We start from the raw sequence: 27,460 nt of genomic DNA on the forward strand, positions 1-27,460 counted from the left end.
TTTTGTCATTGGTCATGTTTTCAAAATCTCTGTGTGTGGTTGTAATCTGTGGGAAGTATGTGTCTCTGATGTCTTGGTGCAAACGCACGCAACTGTTTTGCCAGGTTTTATTTGTGTTGTTTATCATAAGCGTGCATCCGTTGTCCGTCAACAACACAGCCGTCTGTGCCTTGACTTCAGCGCGCTGACTCTCTCCCCACCCGTCCCCCCGCCCCCTTGCGCTTCAACAACATGGGGAAAGGCTATTCGCGTTTGTGACGATGATGACCGGTGGTGGGAAAAAGTACTCGAATGTTTTAAAGTATGAAGTAATAGTATCAATACTGCTATGTAGAAGTGCCGTTACAAGTAAAAGTCCGGAAAGTACAAAAGTATAGGTACCAAAATTAACTTTTAAGTACTAAAATGTTTGAAAATAGCAGATCTACAAGCTCACTAACAGTTTTATGACATTTCAAACGGCTTTAAAACGGCTACGTGGATGTTAGCTGTAGAATACAACTCTCGTAGACGTATTTATGATTGTGACGTTTTCAATCTACGAGAGTTGTAGGGTTCACCCCCCATGGATACAGGGACTTTCAGCACTATACCCTGTAGACACTCCAAACATGTACAAATTGAAAATAAAGGTGCTTACCCCCACGCCCCAAATGTTCACTATCTCTACGGGGTAGTAGTTTAATGTAATACTGCATATCTTTCCATAAAGAAGTGTTTTAATGCCGTCTGTGGCCGATTCTGTCGGAAGTTCCCAATGGGCGGTAGTGACACGCCCCATCTGGTGAAACCCGGAATTACACTCAATGTAAACAGGAAGTAAACGAGGGTGAAAAAATGGCGTTCGGCCACAGACGGCATTAAAACACTTCTTTATTGAAAGATATGGATTATTACATTAAACTACTACCCCGTAGCGAGGGTTAACATTTGGGGCTTGGGGGTAAGCACCTTTTATTTTCACATTTGTACATGTTTGGAGTGTCTACGGGGCATAGTGCAGAAAGTCCCTGTGTCCATGGGGGGTGAACCCTACAACTCTCGAAAACGTATACTGTATACTACAGCTAACGTGGATGTATTATTTACTTTGACGTGTGTGTGTGTGTATGTGTGTTTTATTCTGTCTAACCTAGTCTAACCTACCAAAGCCGCTGATGCGGGTCCAGCAGGAGCTCATCGTAATAAACAGTGACTCGGAAACTGACTGTGATGAACTAACGAACCCTGCCGACCAGTCCGTCTTCATCGTCGAGGCGGAAGGAGAGAAAAACGGTAACCTCTCTGCCCTGTGGTTGTTTATTGATTTATATTTATTTATACACAGAAGTGTGTGTGTGTGGGTGGGGCGGGGGTGCATTAATAGGCTCTATGCACAGCAGCCATTTTGGAGAGAAATTGGGTCTCGTCTTACTTCCTTCACAGGTGTTACCAATGATACTAATGAAGGCTCTGTTCCATTCTGGTCAGGGTGCTGATATCGTGCATGTTGGCTCACTAGAAACACTCCATTTTGGTTCCCAAATGGCCCATTATGGTGGGTGTGTAACTCTGAGAGTGTACAAATGTACATTTGTACACTCTCAGAGTTATGGGCGACATTGGGCGTCCTTGAAAATAAGACGACCACTATGCCACACTAAATGGAACAGAGCCTTAATTAGTATCATTGGTAACACCTGTGAAGGAAGTAAGGAAGGGGCCCAATTCATTCCCAATATGGCTGCTGTGCATAGAGCCTATTACATTATTGGTTCCCAAAGAGGGTTCCGGGGGACCCCCGGGGGTCCTTGAGGGAGTTCCAGGGGGTCCCCCCTGCTAAATGATAGATACATTTACCCTTATGGGTCTGTAGCTCTGAGAGTGTACAAATGGAACCAAATGCATTTGGTTCCATTTGTACACACTCAGAGTTACATTGACATTGATTTTACAATATAAATCGGGGTCCCAGACATAGAAATGCCATTAAATGGGGGTCCGTAGCCCAAATGCATGTTAAACTGAAGCTCCTTGAAATTTTAAATGGTTGAAAATCACTGCTAGAGCCGTAATAACTCTTCTCTTATGGGGGGTCCCTGGAATATCTTTTCAAATATTTTCGGGCTAATGAGTGTCAATTTGGGGGGTCCTTGACCTGAATATGTTTGAGAACCACTGAATTACATGACAACTAACTTGGGGAATAAAAAGGGGTAAAAAAAAAACTGCTGTAAATATGTGTGTGTGTGTGTGTGTGTGTGTGTGTGTGTGTGTGTGTGTGTGTGTGTGTGTGTGTGTGTGTGTGTGTGTGTGTGTGTGTGTGTGTGTGTGTGTGTGTGTGTGTAGATGTACCACAGCAGGCTCCAAAGGTAGTGGATGAAGACCTGATCATTACCTTCTCCCAGCGTGCTGAAGTTCTGCCCCATGCACGCTACGACTGTCCTGTTTACCCCTTCCAGTGAGTATTATTGAAGTGCTGGCCCATGCGTCCAGTGAGCACCGAGTGCCGCGCTATAAGCTTGTATATCTGCTATTTTTGCATAGCCAAAGAAATAAAATAAAAAATGATGATTCTTTCCCGGTCTAAATGGGTAAAAATCGCATTGTTTTGCCAATGATTTTTTTGTGGGGGGACCACTTGCGATTTTCCACTGGCTGGGTGGGAATCGCTAACCCTAGGTAGAATAGAAAGCCAGCAGTACAGTACCAGACGAAGATAAGTTTTGTAAATCGTTTGGCATAATACTTTAAGGTGAGGTGAATATTTGTGTCGCCATTCTTTGTGCTCCTCCTCACCCTTCGCGTAACCGTTCTGTCCATTGTGTCCTCCGCAGGTTTACTGACGAGAAAAGGTTTCCCGTCGACAGTAACTTCCTCGTATGCGAGCAGTGTTACTGTTATATATGTGACGAACCAGCTTCTCAGGTGGGTGGAAAATCATATTGGCTTAGGAATGAGACAAACTTAAAAATATCCTCACCGAAAATAGACGATCTACAGAGCTTCGAGTAGATCGGCAATTTTCAAAAGATTTGCCAACCTATTGGACAGACATTCTACATATTGAGTACTTCTACCTTTGGTACCATTTTCTTGCCTATACATTTTAATACCGGACTTTTACTTCTGGTAAACGTCTTGTTGGTGTTGATACTTTTACTTAAGTAAATAATGGGAGTACTTCTTCCACCACTGATGCTGTGGTCAATATATTTAGTTTTAGTCATCATAGCTTAGTTTTTGAAGTCCAGTGAAACAAGGTAGTCGAACATTTTTCGTCATAGTTTTGGCCCTTGAGTTCAACACTGCATTGAACTCAAGGGCCCAGCTTCCTTCTTTGAAATTGACTCGAATAAAGAAGAGTTCAAGTGACAGTTCATATGAATGGCCGGTATTTTCGCTGTTTTACCCCTGCTGGTGTAAGAAAGAATTTATCTCAACGCAAGCGGATGGATTTTTGACAAACTTTAGACTTTCTTACCTTAATAAACATTGTCATGAATACTATATGCTTCCAGTCGCTAGTTTAAAGTCTCCTTTCAATCACCATGATATGCGTTTTGGTAAATTATGGTCCCATTATATTTTAAATTAAAATTAGTGGAGCGGCTAAATGCTTTTTTCTGGCAGAATCTTTCAGTTGATGATAAAAGCCTGACAATTGGCATGAGCAGTCTCCATGGGTCACTTGACAAGAATATTGTCTGAGCCATTTGTAATTTCAAGATGGCGGCCATTTTTCAAGATGGCCGATACCTTAGTGGGCAGTTAAGTGATATGATGGTTTATTTGGTGATACAAGCATGAAAATTGGCATGAGCAGTCTCTGTGGGTCACTTGACAATAAGCCACCCACAGCTACTTGAAATTTCAAGATGGTGGCCATTTTTCAAGATGGCCGACACTTTAGTGGAGCATTTAAGTTATATAATGGTTCATTTGGTGATACAAGTATGAAAATTGGCATGAGCAGTCTCTGTGGGTCATTTGACAATAAGTCACCCACAGCTACTTAAAATTTCAAAATGGCGGCCATTTTTCAAGATGGCCACCACCTTAGTGGAGCAGTTAAGCTTAAGAAATCATTTAGTTGGTGATACAAGCATGAAAATTGCCATGAGCCGTCTCAAAAGGTCATTTGACAAGAAACCGCCCACAGCCACTTGAAATTTCAAGATGTCTGCCGTCCGCCATGTGGATCCTTAAATGATACCTTTTCTCATAGAAATGTATTGGGTTCCTCAAAAAGCTCTGTCAAGAGAGGTTGTTTGACTGTGTTTTGTCTGACTCCTCGCCCACAAGCTGTCCAGTTTGGTAAAACCTGTCAGGAGTTGCCTCCCACCGGCATAGCTCTCAGGGTTCACTGAGGTAGGCTTACACAAGCTCCCTTACCACGACAAGGTAACAGTCACAAGGGAGGATAATATATATATATATATATATTTTTTTAAACTAACAGCCATTACATGTGTCAAATACATACTAAGGGGTGGGGAAACAAAAAATAAGATGAATAAATTAACACAGTTGTGGTGCTGATAAGCACAGTTGTGGTGCTGAACGGACAGTGCTCCAAAATTATGAGCAATGGCTAACACTGAATGGCAATAGCCACGGAACCATGACAAACTATACTAAGGAACTAAACTGAAAATGTGCTTCACTGTTAGATATGGCAGTGGAGGGTAGTGGAGGCAATGTTACAAAGTAACAACTGAAAATTACACAGTAATAGACTAGATACAAAGTAAAACATGATGCGCCGATGTGGCGAGGGGAAGCCGAGCCATAGGCCTACACTTGAAAACACAGAGGACAACGGGGAATAACTCTGGCAAAATAAACATGCAAATAGGTTCTAGCAGGGGCAATTACATAGGCATGTGAAACTGGGTCCATATCTGAAGCACTTACACCTTCCAGTACATGCCTTGGTGCACCCACATTTGGTCAACTCCCAACAACTCTCCGCAATAGGTGGAAGTGGAGTCCAGAAGACTTTCAACTTCTCGTCCTGTTCCACCCATCCCCAGTCAGATGGGCTCGGCATTTGTGGAGGTCGCTTCAATGCCTGTCCCCACACGTATCCAGCCTCATAAGAAGCACGTTTGGCATGCTCTTTGAGTGCTGCTTGAGTTGGCAGGATCAAGTCATATCGTCTTTGCTTTCTGGCAAAGAGATCAAGCCTGGCCTCGTTCACAGTTGTGACATCACTGGACCGGTCATACATTAGATCTTCTTAGTCTCTTGACATGGATATCTTTGGTATCTTCAGTGTCTTCAGCAGATGTAGATGCTCTCTTTTGGGCCCTTTCCAGCTCTGTGTTGTTGAACAGCTTGAATGATATGTTGCTCTGTTTCTTGTCAATGTGCTTTCTATGCCATCACCTTCATCTAGTCGGGTTGGACTAAGTAAGATAGGCAGAGCATTAATCTTATGAAATAATGGAACATTTCTTGCAATGGTATCATGACCAGTACGATCGTGCTCTCTGTTGAATAAACTTGGCTGAATGAGTTTTTCCTTGGTGACCTGCTGACAAATGAAACATCTGTCCCAGTTAGTTTTCACAACTGTTATGATGGCTTCTGCCATGTCTGCAGCATAGGCAGAGGCAGAGGGTTTATCCTTTTACCACCTTTTACCAAGCACTTTGATGTATGGGATACAACTAAGTTTGTGCCTTAACCCAACACTTAGTCCGATCGTTCATCCAATGCCATTTAAATCCCATGCGATCTGTACACCATCCGGTTAATTAAAACCCCATTAACCTTGGCTCGGCTCTCCCGCGCTGGCACAACCTGTCAATTCAGGTGCGGCTATCTAACTGTTTTGGGGTAAATTAGACAGCATTTGGGATACTAACTTTCAATTAGCTGACATTGAACCCCACTCTGAGGTTTAACAGCAGTGATATATCACCAGTGTGCCCTGGTAGTGCAGATATTCACTCTTATCTAATCTATCTATGATCAACAAATCAACACAACTGTTTTAGCATAATAATAATAATAATAATAATCGTCCTTAATGGAAAAAAAAAAACGTACATTTCTATGAGAAAATGTATCTTTTGAGGATCCAGGGGGCGACCATCTTGAAAATAGAAATTTCAAGTGGCTGGGAGTGTTTTCTTGTCAAGCAACCCTTAGAGACTGCTCATGCCAAATGTAATGCTTGTATCACCAAATAAACCATTATATAACTTAATTGCTCCCCTAAAGTGTTGGCGATCTTGAAAAATGGCCGCCATCTTGAAATTTGAAGTAGCTGTGGGTGGCCTATTGTCAAGTGACCCAGAGAGACTGCTCATGCCAATGTTCATGCTTGTATCACCAAATAAACCATTATATAACTTAATTGCTCCACTAAAGTGTTGGCCATCTTGAAAAATAGCCGCCATCTTGAAATTTCAAATAGCTGTGGGTGGCCTATTGTCAAGTGACCCACAGAGACTGCGCATGCCAATTTTCATGCTTGTATCACCAAATAAACCATCATATCACTTAACTGCCCACTAAGGTGTCGGCCATCTTGAAAAATGGCCGCCATCTTGAAATTACAAATGGCTCAGACAATATTCTTGTCAAGTGACCCATGGAGACTGCTCACGCCAATTTTCACGCTTTTATCATAAATTGAAAGATCGTAGCACTTATCTGCTCCGCTAAATTGACGATAAAGTAGGTTATGCTCTAGGAGGGGCGGGATGATTTGATTGACAAGCTACACAACCAATAGCCTTCATTCCCGCCCCCGCTCTTGATTGACAAGCTACCCAACCAATACTGGTCTGGTGGCATTCTGCAGGATATGATGCGATATTGGAAGATGGCGGATTTGAAATTCCTGAACAATCGGCTTCATTTACGGTTCTGTAGAAACTAATGGCGTCGCTTTGTCCATTTTATTTTTTACAGTCTATGGTTGAACTCAATCCTGCTGCTTGTCTTGTGTTTCCAGTGCGAAACGTGGACGGTCACCGCGGCGTGTCACTGCAACGGCCACAAGAAGAACGAGAACTGGAGAGGGCTCAGAGACACCAGACGGGACTTCAACCTGACAGAGATGGACACTTGCCTGCGAGACGCGGGTCGGTATACCGTTATACAGTACTATAGTCACTGTCAAGTTCACCCACAGGTTCAGTTCAGGTTCAAATGATTGGACAACTCAGTTTATGAAAACTCAAACTTTTTATTCCAACTTTAGTTTTGTTGGCTTCTTTTGTTGTTTGAGCTTCAAATCATCAGGTCGAAAACCTTCGAGATAAAAGAAACAGAAGAAAAATTACCAACATTGCCATTTCAAAACAGAAAAAATAAACATCTTTCAAACTTTTAAACCATGTTTACAATTTCAAAGTGTTGTAATAAGTTCGTTACTAAGTAGTAAACTACCAAACATTTACTTTTAAATCATTTCTAAGTAATGTTTCTAATTTCAAACATAGCGTTGGAATTAGTGTGTTATTAAATAGTAATTGACAAAACATTTACTCAAACATCGTTACTTTTACTTATTTAAATGAATTATTAACTGTTTTAAACTTCAATGCAAAATTAAACCTGTTTAAATAAATTAAACATTCAATTGTTCTTAAACTCAGTAAATTATTTCTTTAACATAAAGTCCATTTTAGACTTTTAAATGTTTAGGCATTTTAAGTTTTTAAAATTAAATCAAGTCTTTGAATTCACTTTTTAAACATTAAATTATACTTTTAAACATGAATTAAAGTTAACTTTTAAACAAACATTTTAAACTCTTTAGAGAGACCATTTAAGTTCTAAAGAGATAATTGAAGCTCGTTAAATAATGAACACAGCTGATCTGAGCTTGTGAATCAGCATTTTCCTACTCCTCCTTATAAACTTTGAAATAAAGTCCTTTTAACATTAGCTTTTGACATTAAACTTCAGCTCTTAACTTCAAGCTTTTAACATTAGCTTCATTTGTAGTTTTAAACAATTATTTTAACTTTAACTTAATATTTCAAACATTTGCCAATCATCCCTTTAAACTTTACTTTTCAGCAAATAAGAGTAAATAAATTCTTCAAACATTTGAAAACAATGCTGTGCTGCTGTACTACAATAAGGCTCTAAAGCCAAACAAACTTTAGCAGTTGCACCAAACATTTAAGCAGCATTTAAAAACAGCAAAAGGAGATTGAAACATTTACAGACCATTGGCATGTCGAACCCAAACACAGTGTGTGTAACTTGAAGTGGTTTGGAGCTTCTTTGGAGTTGGTTTGAGCTCTTCTCCCTCCAATGTTGTTTGCTCAACTGAGCACCTCCAGCTTCTTTTCTGCTGCTTGCCATGAGCCGACACCCAATCTCTAATGAGCCGACACCCAAAGGCCTGTGTAGGGGCAGCCATCTTGGATGTCCCAAAGGCCATTGGCAGCCATCTTGGATGTCCCTTTTTCCCAGATATGGTTTCAGAGCTTTCTCTCAGTTTTGGCTCGACACCTCCCACTTGACCTTCTGGGTTTCCAATCCCAGAGAGGTCACACAAGTCCTTTACTCTGCCAGTTCTTCAATGGGAATTAGGATGACAAGTCGTCTGACATCTCTATGCAGAATAGTTGCGGGGATTTTGTGTTTAAGCCCTTTAGTCCTTTTCCCCGTTTTGGACATCTCTTTGCCATTTGCCTTTGTAGTGGGCACAGGATAGCTGGGAAAGGTCTTCACCAGTACGTCTCTAACGATGCCTTTGTCGTCAGTGTTGACATTTACCACTCTGGCCAGCTTGTATTGTCCTCGAAGGGCATTTTGGTCAGCCAACCAGACCACATCTCCAACAGCAACATTCCGTTCTTTGGTGTGCCATTTGCTTCTTATGAACAGATTGGGCCCAGCCAATTGGCTCCACCTCCTCCAGAATTTGCTGACCTCTGCTTGTATACTTTGAAGCCTTTTGTATGGATAGCCATCAAACTGGAAGTCTCCAGGGTCTCCCTTTGGATTGGCACGTCCTAAAAGCAGAGAATTTGGCGTGATGTATTCGACACAGTCTTCCCTGCTTTGCGTTCTTGCGTCGATGGGTCTCTCATTTGTGAGATTGGCCGCCATGAAGAGAAACGTTTGGAACTCTCCCCACGTGAAAACACCATCTCCACCGAGGTTGCTTAAGGCCTGTTTTACTATTTTGACAGCTGCCTCTGCTGCACCGTTTCTGTGGGGAGAGTCTGCAGGGTGGATTTTCCAAGACCAGTCTGTGCCATGTTTGGCAGCTACGGCTTCAAGCTCAGTCTTGTTCAGCTGGTCAAGGAACTTGTAGAGCTTTTCCAGGGCAGGTTTTGCTCCCACAAAGTTAGAGCCTGGGTCTGACCAAAGTTTTCTGGGGTGCCCTCTCAGTGAAGTGAACCTTTGATAGGCCAGCAGAAAACCTTCAGATGACTGGTCACTCACCACTTCAGTGTGTATGGCTCGGGAGGCCATACAACAGAAGACGATGCCCCAAACTTTCAGTCTGGTCCTCTTCTTGACCTCGTCCTTCACTTCATAAGGCCCGAACAGGTCCATGGTGGTAAATTCAAATGGTGCAGCTGGGCATGTTCGCTCTGGAGGCAGGTCCGCCATGACTTGTTGACAGCGCTTTGCTCTTTTCTTCCTGCACACCACACAGCTGTCAACCACTTTTTTGGCCAGGCTCCGTCCTTTTACCACCCAGGCCTTTTTCCTCATCCGAAGAAGGGTTCCTGCTACCCCCTCATGGTTTGCTTGGTGGGATTCCTGTGCCAGCAATGAAGAGACCCAAGCTTCAAACGGTAGAACTGCCACTGCAGTCTTGTCCTCGTTGAACATCTGGATTCTGCCACCGCAAACTAGAAGTCCAGAGTTCACGTCCTTGTATACTGCCAATCTGCTGAGAGTTGTGTCTGGAAAGGTTATGCCTTCTTGAGCTGCAAGGAAGAGGTCTTCAAGTGCATCCTCAAGTTCCTTTCCAGTCAGGCCAGGTTGCTTGGGTGCTGTTGCCTCCCACTTTGGCTGTTTAGGGCTATGGCATTTCCTCCTGAGCCATTGTCTGGCAGCCCGACAGATCCAAGCGATAACTCTCACCAGTTTGGATAGGTTACTGAATCTTCTGATTTCCACCAGGTCTTTAATCCAGCCCTTGCGCCTTGGAAGAGTTGGCGTTTGCTTGGGGGTTGTTCCCATTTTCTGAGTGGTCAGAGGGTGGTCTTTTTGCTGACTCATCTTTGCTTGGGCTCTTGTGACTGCAGCCGAGAATGCTTTCCTTTGCAGTTTGTTCACACTCTCTCTGGCTTGAGCAGCAACCTCTCCAGCTGATTTTATGGGCCATTCCTCCACTGGCCGCTTCAGGAATTCTGGTCCATCTTGCCATGTGGAATTTGCCCTTAAATCATCAGGTTTGCCCCCTCTTGTTATGATGTCAGAAATGTTTTGATCACCACGGATCCACCACCAGTCTTGCACTGGCCCAGCCTTTTGGATTTCACCCACTCTGTTTGCAAAGAAGGTTTGGTACCCATAACTGTCTCTTTGTATTGCTCCCAGGACCGTTTGGCTGTCAAGCAGATGGAACCATCTCTCGATCTTCATCCGAGCGTGTTTCTCCACATACTTCCTGATCCTGGATGCGAAGACTGCGCCACAGATCTCAGCTTTTACAGCATCTCCCTTTTGAAGTAGAGGTGTCAGCTTGGCTTTTGATTCCACGAATCGAACTTCAGTGCCATGGCTTGTCTCCCATCTTAAGTACATCACCGCTCCGAAGGTTTTGTCACTTCCATCAGAGAATGTGATGCCCCAAGGCCTTCCCTTCCAGTCAGCTGGTGTGAGGCTTCTGTGGAATTTAACTTTTCCAAGCTGCACATACTCCTCAAAAAGCTGTATGGCTTCTTCTCTGAGGCTTTCTGAGAGCGGTTGGTCCCAGGTTTCTTGGGTCAGCTTGCCACCCCCTCCTTCTTGGAATGCTTTTCGAACAAGAATTGCCCCCTTCTGCTTGACCGGTGCAACTAGGCCAATTGGGTCGTACAGTCCAGCTACTTGGCTTAAGAGAGCCCTCCGTGTCAATGGGTTGGGTGTCTCAGCTCTCACCTCCTCTTCGAGAAGATCTTTGCCAACTCTCATCTTCTTTTTCTTTTTAGAGAAGTTAACGGAGGTTAACATGTACAGCTTGTCTTCGTCCACTTGGTAGCCGATGCCCAGAGCTTTGTTGTCTTCTTCCCTCATTTGATTTGGAAGAATTAGGGTTTTCCCTTGATCCTTTTTTGGGACGTCTTGGTCCGTTCCTTTCCTCCCACTTTGACTGGATCGGACCCATGGTTTAAGGAAGAAACCGCCAGCTTTCAGAATCTCTTCAACTTCTGTTGTGATTTTGTCAAGAGTCTTCAGGTCGTTGTGGGAGGTTAAGAGGTCATCAACATAACTGTCCTCTTCAATGACTCTGCGTTCCTCCTCCAAGTGGGCAAAGTTGGGCAGGTTTGCAGTTTCCCTCATGGCCAACTGAGCAATGCAACCAGCAGGTTTGTCCCCGATGTTGACTCTGGTAATTGCATATTCACTGATCTTCTCTTCTGGGCTATCTCTCCAGAGGAATCTGTGCAGATGCATCTCACGCTCCTCCAGCCAGACAGAATTGTACATCTTCTTTATGTCTCCCAGGGCTGCATGCACACCTTCTCTGAATCTTAGCAGGACAGCTCTAATGGGGTTGAGAACATCTGGTCCTTTCAGAAGAAGATCATTCATGCTCACGCCTCTGTACTTCTGGCTGCTGTTCCATACAATACGAACTGGCGTAGTGACTGAATGAGGGTTTGGCGCCACCAGGTGGCTCACATACCACACTGGCCCCTTCCACTTGTCCATGATTTCCTTGGTGAGTTTTATGGCTGCGCCTCTCTCGACCATTTCATGGATCTGGGTTCCATAGGCGACTTTCCAGTCCGGCTCTCGGCTCAGTTGCTTTTCCATCCTTAAGAAGCAGGCCTGGACTGCACTTCTGTTGTTGGGGAGAGTGTCAGGATCTTCAGTCCAAGGATACTTTGCATCCCAGTGTGGAGATGGAGAGTGAGCATCCTCTTTCTTGTAGGTGAGGCCTCCTTTAATGATCTCATATTCTTTCTCCTCAGCCAGGGTCATTTCTTTTCCTCCTGGTGGACAGTTTCCACACCGACATCCTCCACATCTTGGCTCACATGCAGCTCCGATGCTGTCCCAGTACCACCACTCAAGGAACTCACGGTTACTGGTAGTTGTGTGAGCCGCATCCTTCTTCAGAAGCCGTGTTGTCTCAGTTGTTGGGCTTGTGGGACCAGTGAGCTCTTGATATTTGACTGCAGCCGTTCTCATGGCGCGAGCAAAGTGGGTGTTGGACTCATATGCTGCCACCTCCACTTCTTCGACCAAGTCTGGATGAGCACCGCCGACTGTTTTGCCCAGAGGACTTTCCCATAGGACTAGGTCGCCAATTACTTTCACTCTCTGCGGAGCCAGTCTTCCCTCACGGTGGCTTATGAGGAGTTCAACTTCTTCTGGCCTTTTCAGATCTTCGATCTTAACTTCTGGGAAGAACTTGTGGAGCTTTTTGGGATCGATTACTTGATGCACTTTGGCAATCTCATCCAAACCATAACAGACCAGTTCGTGAGCTTTCTCGGTTCCCTTTGGAGTCTTGACTCTTACTTTGAGAAGATACCGTCTGGTCCTCACCTCCATGGTCATTCCTCCAACTCCGTGAACGACAAGTGTTATCTTCTCACTCCTTAGTCTGAGTCTTCCTGCAGCCTTGTGGGTTATGTAATTAGTGTCGGATGCTAAATCAATTAGCGTTCCAATCTTCTGCCCAGCATTAGCAGTAACTTGAAGAAGCATCATAATAACTGGGAGTTCGGAGTGCCCATTCCTCTTCAGGAGCTCAGACTGGCCGGATGTGTCAAGTGTCGTTGACGTTTTGTTCGTAAAAGTCTTTCTGCAACGCTCTGACATTTCAGGGGATAGTTCCGACAAGAACTGCTCTTGTTCCTCCGTTAGTTTACTTCTTCCTCTGATGTTTCTTCCACCTTCTTTCACCACCTTTCTTTCTTCACTTCTCTTGAACCCTCCTTTTGGGCAGAGAAGGTAGTGGTGGTCTGGAGCACCGCCTCTTCTTTTACATTCTGGATTCCTGCATAGGAAGATGTCTTTACAGTTTCCAGCATCATCTTCATGGCAGACAAGGCATCTGCTGCATGCTCCTATATTCTCCATCGCAGTCCTCTTCTCAGGCAAGGTAAGTCTCTTGAACTTCCTACAGAAGTAGATCTTGTTGCTATGCCCACCATCGCCGCAGACAACACAAACATCAAGGTCTTCCTTTCTTGTGGTTCTTGTCGAGCCAATCTTCTTCCCATATCTGTCAGAACGGTCAGGCCTCTCCTTGTCCACAACCCTGAGCTGCTCGAGTCTTTCAAGGACGTCCTCCTGGTTCTTCAGGAAGGTCAGGAGCATGTCAAAATGGGTGTCTGCCTTGACATTGTTCTTGGGGTCGACCATGAACATCACCCAGTCCCTTTTTATGAACTCAGGCAATTTGCTTTCGATTGACTTGATCACAAGTGGGTTTTTAATTGCTCCAGAGTTGCCCAGCTCCGTCAGATCTGCTAGGGCCTTTTCTACAGATTGGATTAGGTCAATGACCTTCCTTGGATGGCTGCCTTTGACAGGTGGTGTCTTCTCTAGCTCCTCCAGGATTTCGATTGTGATGGTGGAGTTGTTGCCACATCTGTTCTCTAAGACACGGAACATTTCAGCTGCAGTTGAATAGCTGGAAAGTCTCAATTCTTTTGAAATCTTTTCCTCCACGCTCTCCATAAGCTGGATCTTCTTTACCTCTGGTGATCCAGATGGCTCTCCTTGTCGTTGGAGGCTCTCCCAGTCCTTCCGCCATCGGTGATAGTCCCGCTTGCTTCCATTGAAGATGGGTAAGGTGGTTGGTTTTATTCTGATTATTGGTTTTACTGGTGGATGATGTAGAGGTTTCACTTCTGTGCCTTGTCGTGCATTTGCAAATTCAGATCTCCTTCCTTCAAGCCTGGATTTTGATGCACAGATATCTTTGATCCTTCCTCTCATTTGATCTTTCAAGTCCTCAGGTGTCCATTTCTCCCATAAGGATGTAGATGAGATGGCCTGGTTCACCCTCTTCTCCACCAGAGTGAGGAGCACTTCGTAGCCCTCACAATTTGCACTCGCAACAGGAACATTTCTTGCTTGGTCTACTGTCATCTCTGCTTCGAGAAGGGCTGTCTCGAGTTCACTTTTTCCGTATCTTCCCCACAGATTTTTCAGAACAAAGTCTTTCAATTCTTCCTGCTTTGTTTCAGCCTCCTTGATAGAATTGGCAATGTCAGCCTCCTGCTCTCCATCGAGATCCGCTCCTGGATCCACATCCTTAATATCGGCCTCCAGTCCAAATCTGTACTCGTCATTTGCCTCCATCAACTTCCTGAAGCGGTAGGACAGTTTTGTGAACTCCTCCTTCAGTTCCTCTTGCAGCATTGTGTTCCCTCCTCTCAGGATGAAGTTTGCCTGTTTTGTGAAGCTGCATTTTGCCACGGTCCTTTCCTTCTTGAGGTCTTTGACCGACTTCCCCAGGCCTTCTTCCGCCATTTTGTCCTCTTGCTTGAGGCTCCTTTGTCCACAGCTTTCCAGTCCAAGCTGCTGCTGTGGTTTACGACTGTCAAGTTCACCCACAGGTTCAGTTCAGGTTCAAATGATTGGACAACTCAGTTTATGAAAACTCAAACTTTTTATTCCAACTTTAGTTTTGTTGGCTTCTTTTGTTGTTTGAGCTTCAAATCATCAGGTCGAAAACCTTCGAGATAAAAGAAACAGAAGAAAAATTACCAACATTGCCATTTCAAAACAGAAAAAATAAACATCTTTCAAACTTTTAAACCATGTTTACAATTTCAAAGTGTTGTAATAAGTTCGTTACTAAGTAGTAAACTACCAAACATTTACTTTTAAATCATTTCTAAGTAATGTTTCTAATTTCAAACATAGCGTTGGAATTAGTGTGTTATTAAATAGTAATTGACAAAACATTTACTCAAACATCGTTACTTTTACTTATTTAAATGAATTATTAACTGTTTTAAACTTCAATGCAAAATTAAACCTGTTTAAATAAATTAAACATTCAATTGTTCTTAAACTCAGTAAATTATTTCTTTAACATAAAGTCCATTTTAGACTTTTAAATGTTTAGGCATTTTAAGTTTTTAAAATTAAATCAAGTCTTTGAATTCACTTTTTAAACATTAAATTATACTTTTAAACATGAATTAAAGTTAACTTTTAAACAAACATTTTAAACTCTTTAGAGAGACCATTTAAGTTCTAAAGAGATAATTGAAGCTCGTTAAATAATGAACACAGCTGATCTGAGCTTGTGAATCAGCATTTTCCTACTCCTCCTTATAAACTTTGAAATAAAGTCCTTTTAACATTAGCTTTTGACATTAAACTTCAGCTCTTAACTTCAAGCTTTTAACATTAGCTTCATTTGTAGTTTTAAACAATTATTTTAACTTTAACTTAATATTTCAAACATTTGCCAATCATCCCTTTAAACTTTACTTTTCAGCAAATAAGAGTAAATAAATTCTTCAAACATTTGAAAACAATGCTGTGCTGCTGTACTACAATAAGGCTCTAAAGCCAAACAAACTTTAGCAGTTGCACCAAACATTTAAGCAGCATTTAAAAACAGCAAAAGGAGATTGAAACATTTACAGACCATTGGCATGTCGAACCCAAACACAGTGTGTGTAACTTGAAGTGGTTTGGAGCTTCTTTGGAGTTGGTTTGAGCTCTTCTCCCTCCAATGTTGTTTGCTCAACTGAGCACCTCCAGCTTCTTTTCTGCTGCTTGCCATGAGCCGACACCCAATCTCTAATGAGCCGACACCCAAAGGCCTGTGTAGGGGCAGCCATCTTGGATGTCCCAAAGGCCATTGGCAGCCATCTTGGATGTCCCTTTTTCCCAGATATGGTTTCAGAGCTTTCTCTCAGTTTTGGCTCGACAGTCACTCACAAGCACATCACCATGATTTAATCCAGGGGTCTTCAACGTTTTCAGGCCAAGGACCCCCTCTCTGAGAGAGAGATGGAGCAGGGACGTCCCCGACAATATATTGCATAAACTTGTGTTGCAGATTAAAGCCTTTCATAGATGTTGGTTTCGTGTTAATGTGTATTTTAAGACATTTAACCACTTGAACCATCAACACTAAGTAAACTTTCACTCTGTATACTTAGTCTGCTCTTTTTTCCCCCTCTCTTTGCCAAAAATAGCCGATCTACAAGCTCTCAACGCCTCGCGTGAGCTTGTAGATCGGCTATTTTCGGCTAATGTTCCCCTCAGAATAGGGATGCTATAGGGTTCAAGTGGTTAATGTAAAAACAAATCCTATCACACAAAGATTTGGCGGACCCCCTGTAGTAACTCTGAGGACCCCCTGTTGAAGACCTCTGATTTAATCCGGGAACGCATCCGTGTGATTTTAGATCTCTTTTGGCTATTCAAAAATGGCAGATATACAAGCTCATATGAGCTCATATGAGGGCTATTGTTTTGATCCCGCCCCTTGGGAAACAAAACATCCTCATGGAAGCACCAGACTCATATCCACGCAGTGATATAGTCTAGCTACGCCAGGCTAATGAGCTTGTAGATCTGCTATTTAAAAAAGAATCATGACATTTTGTTAAAATATTTGAACATATATATTTTTTAAAGCGAGCATTTGTAACAAAATGTTTTGCTTCTAGGGGATCCCTCCAACAATCTTTTTTACAAATGTTCGCTTTGAAAAATATATATTGAAAGATTTGCGCATTTTCATGATTTTTCAAAAAGATATACAAGCTTATAGCGAGGCACTCGGCGCCGCGCTATGAGCTTGTATATATGCTATTTTTGAATAGCCAAAAAAAAAAAAAAGAAATGACGGATTGATTGATGTACTTTATTTAGTAAGACATGAGAACAGTACATGATAGTACATAACAGTACATGGAAGTACAAATTCACAAGGTCTACTAAACTGGAAAGCTCATTAAGCACTAAGCTTGTTTAAGATTAGAACCCCATGCACACAAATCATGATGACATATAAGAGACAGACAGATATATACACTACTATACAGAATGTCATACAATCAGCTTACAGGTTACTGGTATGAAGAGTGAAAAGGGACTTAGGACTTAGGACTTGGACAGGGGCCATTTTTGAATTGAAGGTGTATCTTTAGGGCAGTTTTGAAAGTGAGTAGGGTTTTACACTCCTTTACTCCTTTTGGTAGGGCATTCCACATTTTTGATGAATAGCAACGAGTTCATTCCCTTTTGTTGAGCCAAATCTGGGTTGAACATGATTTGTGGAGCTGATGCGGATACGTTCCCGGTCTTAATGATTATGTTCTTCACGATTATTCTATATAAACTACCTTTTCACTTATACCATTAAGACCGGGAATGCATCTATGTCATATAAGATTTCTTTGGCTATTAAAAAAAAAACATTTTTAAAGCGAACATTTGTAACTCAAATCTATACTTTTGAGGTCCCTGGAACTAACTATTTTGAGATGGAGGTCCGTGGCCAAATGCATATCATTGTGGGGGTCCTTGACATATATAGACGTGATATAGCAACAGAAGACATTTTGTAGAATAGGCCTCAGGTCTTAATGGGTTAATTGAATAATCAAGAGGCCCGTTTTTTTATTTTCTTTTGATAAGTATGCAGAACAGCAGGAACAGTATCACTAAAACATAATTTGGCATAAATGATTGTGTTTCATTGTTTAGGAATCACAAATCACACATTGACCGTACAACATTTTTTGTATTGTGCTTTATTCCATGGTTTGTGTAGCGGTGATGTTGGGGAGCTTCGCCGCGGAGCTGGCAAACGTGTACGACTCCTTCGAGAGGGGAAAGTCTGCAACGGAAGATGGAGTCCACATGCAGGCTACGATCCATGAGTGAGTATGCTGCTCTTTAGGGCTGAAATGGCAAGCATTGTTTGCCTTCAATAACCTGACCAGTCTTTCTAGATGTTAAGATAATTATTGTATGATAATTTTACCCTCTGTGATGCCAAAAATGCCCAACTGTACAATCTTTTCGCCAGGTCACAAAAAGGTGCATGAATTTACTAAATTCCCTGGTTGCTTATTCGGGCTCGGTATTTGGCTTTTCACAGCGAGGCCCCGTTTTAGAAGACAACGGTCTCTAGAGCAGGGTCTCCCAAAGTTGGGGAGACTGACGGTGGGGTCGCGAAATTATTTTGGGTCATAAAGAAGAAAAAATCAACTTTTTTTCTTTTTTTTAACATAATGGATGAAATACAACCTAAAATGATTACAAATAGTACATTTTACCATTTTAATAGATTTCAAATGCGCACCGAACGTGCAAGTTTATGTGCATAAATTGCCTCCAGGTGTAGGTGGGGTCGCCTTATTTTGGGGTCGCGGGCTGAAAAGTTTGGGAACCCATGCTCTAGAGCAGGGTTGGGCAACGTTGATGATGGAGAGATTTAATTTCAAATGCATTTAGTTATACTTGTCGACATTATGAACTTAAATACAAATAAAAGACTATTTTAATACGAGTCATTAAGCTACTAATATAGACTGAAATAATTAAAGCGGGTTATATTTGCAATTGTAACAGCTGAAATCAATAATTTATATCAGTATTCCGATATCAACCTGCGGGCTGCATTAAGTGAAGGTGGCGGCCGCATGTGGCCCCCTGGGCCGCCAGTTGCCCCACGTATGCTCTAGAGCAAAACGGCAAAATAAAATCTCAGATGTGCCTTCCGTTTAGATGGCAACGGCATTTTCGTGGGTTGAATGGAAATCTTTGAAAACAACTTAACAACTTATAAAACAACTTGGATATGAAATGATGAGTACGCCTGTGAATTTGAATTCATGGCATTTATTAATTTTTTGCAGCTACACCCCAGTTTACGAGTGTGCGAAGACGTTCCTGGATAAAGCCGACAGCCAGGACGACAGGGCAGCTGCTGTCATGAGGCTGGGAGCGGCCAAGATTTTCTTGGGACACTTCCAACCTAGGGGGTACACACACACACACACACACACACACACACACACACACACACACACACACACACACACACACACACACACACACACACTGAACCCATTAAGGCCGGCAACGCATCTGTGTCATTTTAAGATTTCTTTGGCTATACAAAAATAGCAGATCTACAAGCTCATGAGCTATGAGCTTGTAGATCTGTAATTTTGTTTTGAAAAATCGTGATGTGTGCAAATCTTTAGTTTGAATATAGATGTACTTTTTTTAAAGCAAGGGTTTTTAACACATTGGGTGCCAGCATTTTATAATAACAGATTACGTTCGGTGCCGAAATCTCACCTTTGAGCTGCGCAGCGCTGTTTAAACTGTAGACTCCACGACGTGCATTCCATGAGAAAAAAAGCATGCCTCAATTTTGCTCGATGGTACTGGCTAACGCCTGGAACGATAACATGGCTCACGCGAGTAACAATGGCGGAGCGATCGTGCATACAACATGAGTCGTTTTCCCCAGCGTAAAAAGTTTCGGAGTTATGGAGGTTTTAGAGAAGGATATAGAACGGAAGCGGATGGGCGCCATGTTTTTTGACACGATGATGCATCTGGCCTATCCTTCTCAGAATCACCACGGGTGATTCCAGAGCTGCTCCAGCCCCTCCCGTATGGAAAAAAAAACAAAAAGACACCAAACACGGTTCAGACCGTGTTCGGCACCAGAGCGCTACTACGTGAAAACACGGTTCAGACCGTGTTTGGCACCCGATGTGTTAACTCAAATCTTTGCTTCTGGGGATTTTACAAATGTCTTCTAAGGGCGAGCTCCCACCGCACTTTTATTTTACCTCTGGGGCAGAATCTGCCAATGCTTTGTCAATGTAAATTCACGCAAGAGCGGATCTTTCCGCTTGTCGCGCAGACCTTGCGTTTATCCGTTCTACACGACTTGTCAATTTGAAGCATAAAACTGCTGGAGGCAGGAGCTGATTTTCCCCTTCTGTCCAATCGGGTGAGTGGAAGGCTGAGCGTCCCAAGACTCAGGAAGCACCATGGTGCTCAAGGCAGAAGGCGGTGCGGGCTACGGGGAGGGTCCTGAAAGTGAGTGACAGGCGCGTCACTCCCGTTTTTTAGAATCCGCTGGCATGATTTTTGAACTTTTTCACGTCACGGACCCCCAAAATAATATATATTTGTCCGCGGACCCCTCCCATTTAAAAACATTTTGTTCCAGGGACCCCCAGAAGCAAAGATTTGATAATAATTGATAATAATTAAAAGATTAGTGTTTTAACTCTTTAAGACCTGGAACGCATCTGCCGCGCTATGAGCTGGTAGATCTGCTATTTTTGAAAAATTGAGAACAAATATTTTTTATATTTTTTTTCAAAAAACTTTTTTTTAGAATCTCCTCAGGTCTTAATGGGTTAAAAAAAATCTGGTATTGCTTTTTTTTTTAACTGGGGGGCGGGGGCATTCGATCCATTGGTAAATAGTCATGAACGCAGCCTGGAGCAGTTATAATCTGGCATAACTCCCCCAACCCCAAACCTTTAAACCTAAGGGTAGGCTCTCAATTAGAAAAAGAGAGGAGAGGTTAGGATTAAACTTGTAGAGTTTAAGGCCATAGATTGATCAGTTGGCTTCAACAAAGTTAATTAATCGTAATCGAGCCAAAAGGTTGAAATAACCGTGACGCAGATAGTCGTATCGCACAGCGCTACCAGAAGGCCAGTTTCCCCTCAAAATGACTGGGAGAAAACGTGATTGTGATCCTCATCCAGTGTTGCCAGATTCTGTGAGAGGTCTGAATAATCGTTTGTAGGATAAATGTCGAATATATAAAAAAAAAATATATATATATTTTTTTCTTCTTCTGTTGCAAAGGCTATATTGTCATCCAACCCTGCCCATAGTAAATATATTTTAGAGGATACCTAGTCTGGCTGTAATATTTATTTATTCTCTATTTTGCGTTTAAAGGAAGTGATTCAAAATTGAATTTTAGGGACCTTTTGATATAACAAATACACACAAATGGATTGACCGTGGGTGTGCTCTAAAAGACATGTTTTTTATTTCAGTCTTTAATGGTTTAGTTACAATAATATAAAAGATGTCCAGTACATGCTACTGTCTTTGCTTATTTCTGAAAATCGGTTTATAGGCCAATGCAATGCTGTTATTGTAACCTATGATAGTCATTTGATGAAAAAAAAACTAAACAAATCCGCTTTTGTGTTATTTAGAAAAAGGGACGTGGTCAAATATTCTAATTAGCGGTAATATAGAATGAGTAGAATTCGATTTTCATTTTGGTCACTTTTACACAGCCCTAATTTTCTGTGTCTCTCCCTCCCTGTCTGCAGGATGTCCATCTCTAGCAGTCTCGTGGCTATTGCGACTACAGCCAAAGTGCTGTTGATTGAAAGGTACTGACACACACACACACACACACACACACACACACACACACACACACACACACACACACACACACACACACACACACACACACACACACACACACACACACACGTTTCTCACACTTAAATGTCTAAGCCAAAGCCTGGGGGATTTCTATTAACTCTTTCACTGCCAGGAATTAATTAATTAATTCATCCGTCTACCTTCCCCTTGCCAGCAAAAACGGCGATTTTACTGTACCTTTTGAAAGATCATGGAATATTCTCCATGACCGCTGTCCTCACGGGACATCGGCTCGTTGCACGGACGGGGAGTGGGGAAGAATTGTCCTGATTATCAGCCTGAAGCTGCGTGGAGCTTCAGTCTGACATTGGCTGCAGTGTCCGCGATTACCAGGGGGAGGGGATTCAAATTTCCCTACGACAATCACAAGAGATCCACGGATCCGCCTACATCTGATGTCATCGCACAGCTTGTTTTGGCATATATTTGCTGATTGGCTTGTTGTTAGACCACTCCCACCTCCCGACTCTGATTTGACAGGTTTTTCTTCGACCGTGAAAAGCCATAGGCTCACATTATGACACCAGACCAAGAAGAGCAGTCCACTCAGAGAGTGGGCGGGGTGTATGGTCTGGAACCAGGCTAGGGGAAAAATGCCAGCACACAACTTTTGATCCGATTCATTTCTTCTGATAAGTGGTTTTATTTGTTAATAACATTCTTGTCTATTTGTGTGTGTCTGACCTGTTGTGCGTTCCTCCCAGGGTACTACAGTCAGTCCAGCGACAGATGATCCTGGCCGACTTTGGCCCTGAATTCTACGCGAAGCTGCAGTTGTTCTGCCAGAACCTGCCAGCACTGAAGTGGAAGTAGGTTTATTATTATTATGAACAGGGGTGCACATAACGTTTTAGGTCTAGTACTCAGAAGAGCACCTGGAGATGTGACTTGGTGCGCACCAAATAAATGGTCCCATGCCGTTTTGTCAACGGGGGGGGGGGGGATTCAGCACGGTGTCCACCGAACAGTTTTGTCAACGGTTTTCGCCGTTTTTTTTTTCTCACGCCGTTTGGTGAAGCCCCCAAGGTTGGTGCCCTGTGCTGCGCTGCTTTTATCCGCCAGATTGGGACGTTCACGGCATATTTTGCACCATTACGGTGCGTTCATCATCGGTGACGAGTGCCTCCAACAGCCGCTGCTGGCTGCGTGCACCCAGCGAGGAGATGCGAGGCGATGCGAGGCGATGCGAGACACTCACACAATCACGTGCAGCATGCGTCCTCTCCCCCTGCTCCTAATGGCTGTACATGGGGCCGACGCATGCTTTAGCATGATTGTGTGAGTGTGGCTTCAAGTAAATTCCTAGCCTCGATCTCCAGGCTTTTATTTTTTAGTTTTGCTAAAAAATAAAAGCTTGGAAATTCCTGTCCCAGCTGTTGGTACGCAAAAGCGCCTTGTGTCGTCTGATGTGCCGCGCATTTTTTATTTTGGGTGCGCATGCGCACCTGCACACCAGTTATGTGCACCCCTGATTATGAATGTCTCCGCCAGGCTGAAAGGCATGGCGAGAGAGTATGTTTTGCACCCTGTCCGTGTGTCCGTCTGTGTGTCCTGTCCGTCCGCGAGTAGCTAATCTCCGGCACTGTTGGCACGGTCGCTGCGAAACTGTGCACACACACTCCCTCGATGCCAATTCCAAAATATTTCACATGGGCCTGTTATAGCGCCACCAGGAGGCCGATTTGTGCAAAACCTTTTTTTTAATATTACTCCTACAGATTTTATCCAAACGTCATGCAAATCGATACACAGTTGCCTAAGGTTGGCTTCCAAAGTTTGCAGGATTGGTCCGTTTTGAACAAAATGCCTCAAATCATGAACGCAGCTTGCCATTTCCGTGACATTTCATACGCACATTCCCACCAGGCCGAGGAAGAAATGCCACCCTTTTCACATTGTTATTATTAGTATTATTATTCATTATGTCAGTGCACACTAGAGCAGTGGTTGTCAAACGTTTCGTGTCAAGGACCGCACACTTATAAAGGTAGACGCCTCCTCCGTCTCTGGGGCATCGTTATCTGCGGGCGCCATGTTTGGGAAGACACGCTGCCACTCAAAGTGACTACTGGCCAATCACAGCGCGTCTTTTCCGGCACTTCTAGTTGTATAAAAATAAACTAAAGTACTGTACTTACTGCCATTTGAAAATGGCAGATCTACAAGCTCACATTGTGTCGCGATGCCACACGTAGTGAGCTTGTAGATCTGCTATTTTCAAAAGATTTTTATACATTTGAAAACTTGTGAAATGGGACATTCTGCATAATGAGTGCTTTTGGTACTTCTATCTATATATACAATTTGAATCCTGCGCCATGTCGGTTGTCAGTATGTACGAACGTTGTATGTGGCCAGTGTGACGTAATCTGACATCACGCCAGTGTGACGTAATCTGACATCACGATGAGACGGTCGTCCCGAATATGGACACAAACAGCATGACATCACGCATTACATCACATCCTACCTATAAATTCTAGGATGCCGTCAGATCGCACCAGTTCGACGGCTTCCCTATATATACAATTTGAATCCTGCGCCATGTCGGTTGTCAGTATGTACGAACGTTGTATGTGGCCAGTGTGACGTAATCTGACATCACGCCAGTGTGACGTAATCTGACATCACGATGAGACGGTCGTCCCGAATATGGACACAAACAGCATGACATCACGCATGACATCACATCCTACCTATAAATTCTAGGATGCCGTCAGATCGCACCAGTTCGACGGCTTCCATAGTGGGTTTTGGTCATTGGAGAGGTGATGCACGTCACCTCTTTCTGAAGTGGGTACTTTCAAAGCCTGCCGTGGATTTAGGAGAGCACAAAACTCTCTCTCACACTGTGAGGTGCCTGTAAGGTGGCACTGCAAAGTGAACGACGCGTCACGCTAGACGTTCGGGCCGCATAGCGGCCCGAACTTCTAGTTAAGTACATTTTGATACCAGTACTACTAGTATTTCTACATTGCAGTATTGATACTTTTACTTATGTAAAAACGTTAGTACTTTTTCCACCACTGAGTGTGTGTGTGTGTGTGTGTGTGTGTGTGTGTGTGTGTGTGTGTGTGTGTGTGTGTGTGTGTGTGTGTGTGTGTGTGTGTGTGTGTGTGTGTGTGTGTGTGTGTGTGTGTGTGTGTGTGTGTGTGTGCGCGCTGTAGGTTGAACCTGCGTTCTTGGGACGACATGCTCCTTGTGTCTGTGCTGAGGGGGCAGAATGTGTCGGGCGTCTACAGGCCCCCAAACGGCAAGACAGACATCCTGAAGGAGGAGTTGCCTGTGATCCTACTGCGAGTCCAGCACCTGCAGAACCAGCACAGGTATACATGTCACAGGTATATTGGTATTCCAGGTAGATTGGAAGTGGAACGCTTGTTTTTAGGCTCGGGGCAGGGCTGCGATGCGAGGACGACGACTACGACAACATGGATATACAGACAGACATACCAGCCTTGGTGGCGCACTTCGATAATCATTGGACTCCCCATCCACTATCACTGGGAGTCTGGGTTTGAGACTCCCGCTTGGGACATTCTTTTTTCAAACATCCACGGACTACTTTTTTTCGCCGATAAAGTATAGTTTTGGAGCATGACGGAGGCGCGCCGACTCAGCAGACCTTGAGGCCAAGGAGGCGCCTCCAGGCGCAAGTGCCCGCGCCGACTGGCCGATGGTCTGCTAGTCGACTAAGCGCCGTCCGAGTTATGTACCGATAGGCACAGAATCGTAAATGATGTTGGAACTGCGCCCCCTTGTGCTTCAACTGCATGGAATAAGGCTGTTCGCAGGTGTGCGCGCGCGCGTGCATGTGCGCACATACGTGTGTGCGTGCTCGTTTGTGCGTGTGTGCGTGTGTGGTGTGGGACTGATGTCTGGCTTGCATTGCCCTCTGGCGTTGGTTCTACCTGGAATGCCAATCTACCTGTAACATATACACTAATAATACCTCCAGAACCAGCACAGGTATTATATACTAAGGCCACGTTTACACGGCAACGATCAGAACAGAAAAACGACAAAGTGCCGCTGCGTTGTCACTTTTTATTTTGCATTTACACGGAGACGCAAACAGTGATTTAAAACGCTGTAGTGTGGAACCACTTCCGTTCTACTTCTTTTATTTACATACACCAGTGCAGCGTGGTTCAACTTAGGGTTGCCACGTCCGCTTATTATAAGTTTGTTTTTAAAGTGTAGTTGATTTCTATTTATTGTTTAAACAGTCCTCAAACATGTGCATGTCAAATTGTTGTATTTCTCCGCAGAGCCCCTTCTGAATTAAAACAAATATATTAAAAATGTATATATATATATATACATACATACATACATACATACATACTCCAAATATTATTTCACTTTTTTTTTCAAGATATTTTTTGAAAATAGCAGATCTACAAGCTCACAAAGCGTCGCGAATGCAACGCTTTGTGAGCTTGTAGATCGGCTATTTTCAAATAGCCGATGTACTGTAGTGCTCATGTAGCCTAGTCGCTTCTTTTGGGCTTGTTTTCATAGAACCGGCTGCTTATTTCTCTCACAGGATCTGGCAATAGTGGTTCTACGGTTCTGCCTACGTGAAACATAACGTCACACGTTTTGCAGATATCCCTGTATTGCACGTTTAGATGGAGACGCGATCCTGCACGTTTTCAAAGATTTCCAGCCTGGAAGGTGGTTTCACTTAGTTGCGGATTCAAGCCCCGCAAACACTGTTACACTTTTACTCTGGCAGTTAAAGGACGACTTCACTGATTTTCAACCTATCTTCATATAATAGGTCCTCACTAATACTCATGATAAAATGGTAAAAAACAGTTCAGAGTCCCGTCTACCAGTGACATCATCAATGGGAATCCAAGCTAATAGAAACTGCAGGCTTTCTATTCCTGGAAAGTTGCAATGCAATAATTGAAAAATTAAATCTAAATAAAAAATGTGAAATCTTGTTGGGGAAAAAAAATCATGCCTAACGATGATGTCACTGGTAGACGGTTTCTGGACTGTCCAAAGCCCTCCTATGAGACACAGACCAAGTAGATTTTTGTTTTATCATGAGTATTAGTGAGGACCAATTATATGAAGATAGGTTGACAATCGGTGAAGTCGTCCTTTAAAGAAGGGGTTCTCAACCTTTTCAGGCCGCGACCCCCAAAATAATGATATTATTTCCCGCGAGTGTGTCCTCAGGTTCCGGGAGTTGTGTCACTACCTGCGGTTCGTGCTGCGTTTTGCCGGGTTTCTCCAGGAACAGCAAACAAGGTTTTACACTCATCTCATTTAAAACCATTTTATCTGAGGACAGAGGGTAATGGGGGGCCTAGGTATACACACACAGAAAATGTGAGAAAACCGGCCATTGAATGGGCTGTGGGTACATTGTCATGTCGAACGTTGTACGGAGGCGTCTTCGGATAGCGGCGGAGAGGGTACATATAGGGGGTTTAGAGCTCTCTGGTTGCCTGCTTGGCCTTGCTAGGAGGGGTAGTGGAGACCAGTGGTGGAAAAAGACTCACATTTTGTACTCAAGTAAAAGCATCAATACTGCAATGGTTGCATTCAGCAATGTTTGTCTCCCGACTTCATTCGACTTGCAGTCTGGACAACAAAGTTCGGTGTGTGTTGACACCTTTACACCTGACCATTAGTTTTGGGATCTTACAGACCACTAAAGTGACTCCATGCGGGGCAATGTCTGAAGGTCCTTTTTGTCCAGAACACTTCCAAAATAGCAGCTGTACAAGCTTTACAGCACGGCACAAAGTGACACACTTTGAGCTTGTAGATCTGCTATTTTTGAACGGCCAACGCATAAATGGATAAATAAATTATTGTGCTGCTATATTAACCCCTTTACTGTAGGCCTGAGGCCGATTCTAAAAAC

General features: G+C 43.4%; 1 protein-coding gene and 1 long non-coding RNA gene across 2 annotated transcripts; both read left to right on the forward strand.

Annotated features, from left to right (window-relative positions):
• Positions 1-1,168: 1,168 nt before the first annotated feature.
• Positions 1,169-2,900, forward strand: LOC311059217. The gene is made up of 3 exons (XR_014602140.1): positions 1,169-1,275; positions 2,329-2,440; positions 2,817-2,900. It is a non-coding gene; the product is annotated as an uncharacterized lncRNA (long non-coding RNA).
• A 1,258-nt stretch (positions 2,901-4,158) lies between these two features.
• On the forward strand, positions 4,159-26,860 carry LOC311034650 (uncharacterized protein; the record flags this gene model as incomplete). The annotated part of the gene is made up of 8 exons (XM_084042581.1): positions 4,159-4,176; positions 6,950-7,079; positions 17,888-17,996; positions 18,978-19,103; positions 21,450-21,512; positions 22,275-22,379; positions 24,738-24,896; positions 26,767-26,860. The coding sequence occupies 8 exons, from the start codon at positions 4,159-4,161 to the stop codon at positions 26,858-26,860; spliced, it is 804 nt and encodes a 267-aa protein (XP_083898707.1).
• Positions 26,861-27,460: the final 600 nt, after the last annotated feature.

The sequence above is a fragment of the Gymnoscopelus microlampas genome, assembly GCF_963454915.1.
Source record: "Gymnoscopelus microlampas genome assembly, chromosome: 2".
In the NCBI taxonomy this organism is placed as follows: Eukaryota; Metazoa; Chordata; class Actinopteri; order Myctophiformes; family Myctophidae; genus Gymnoscopelus; species Gymnoscopelus microlampas.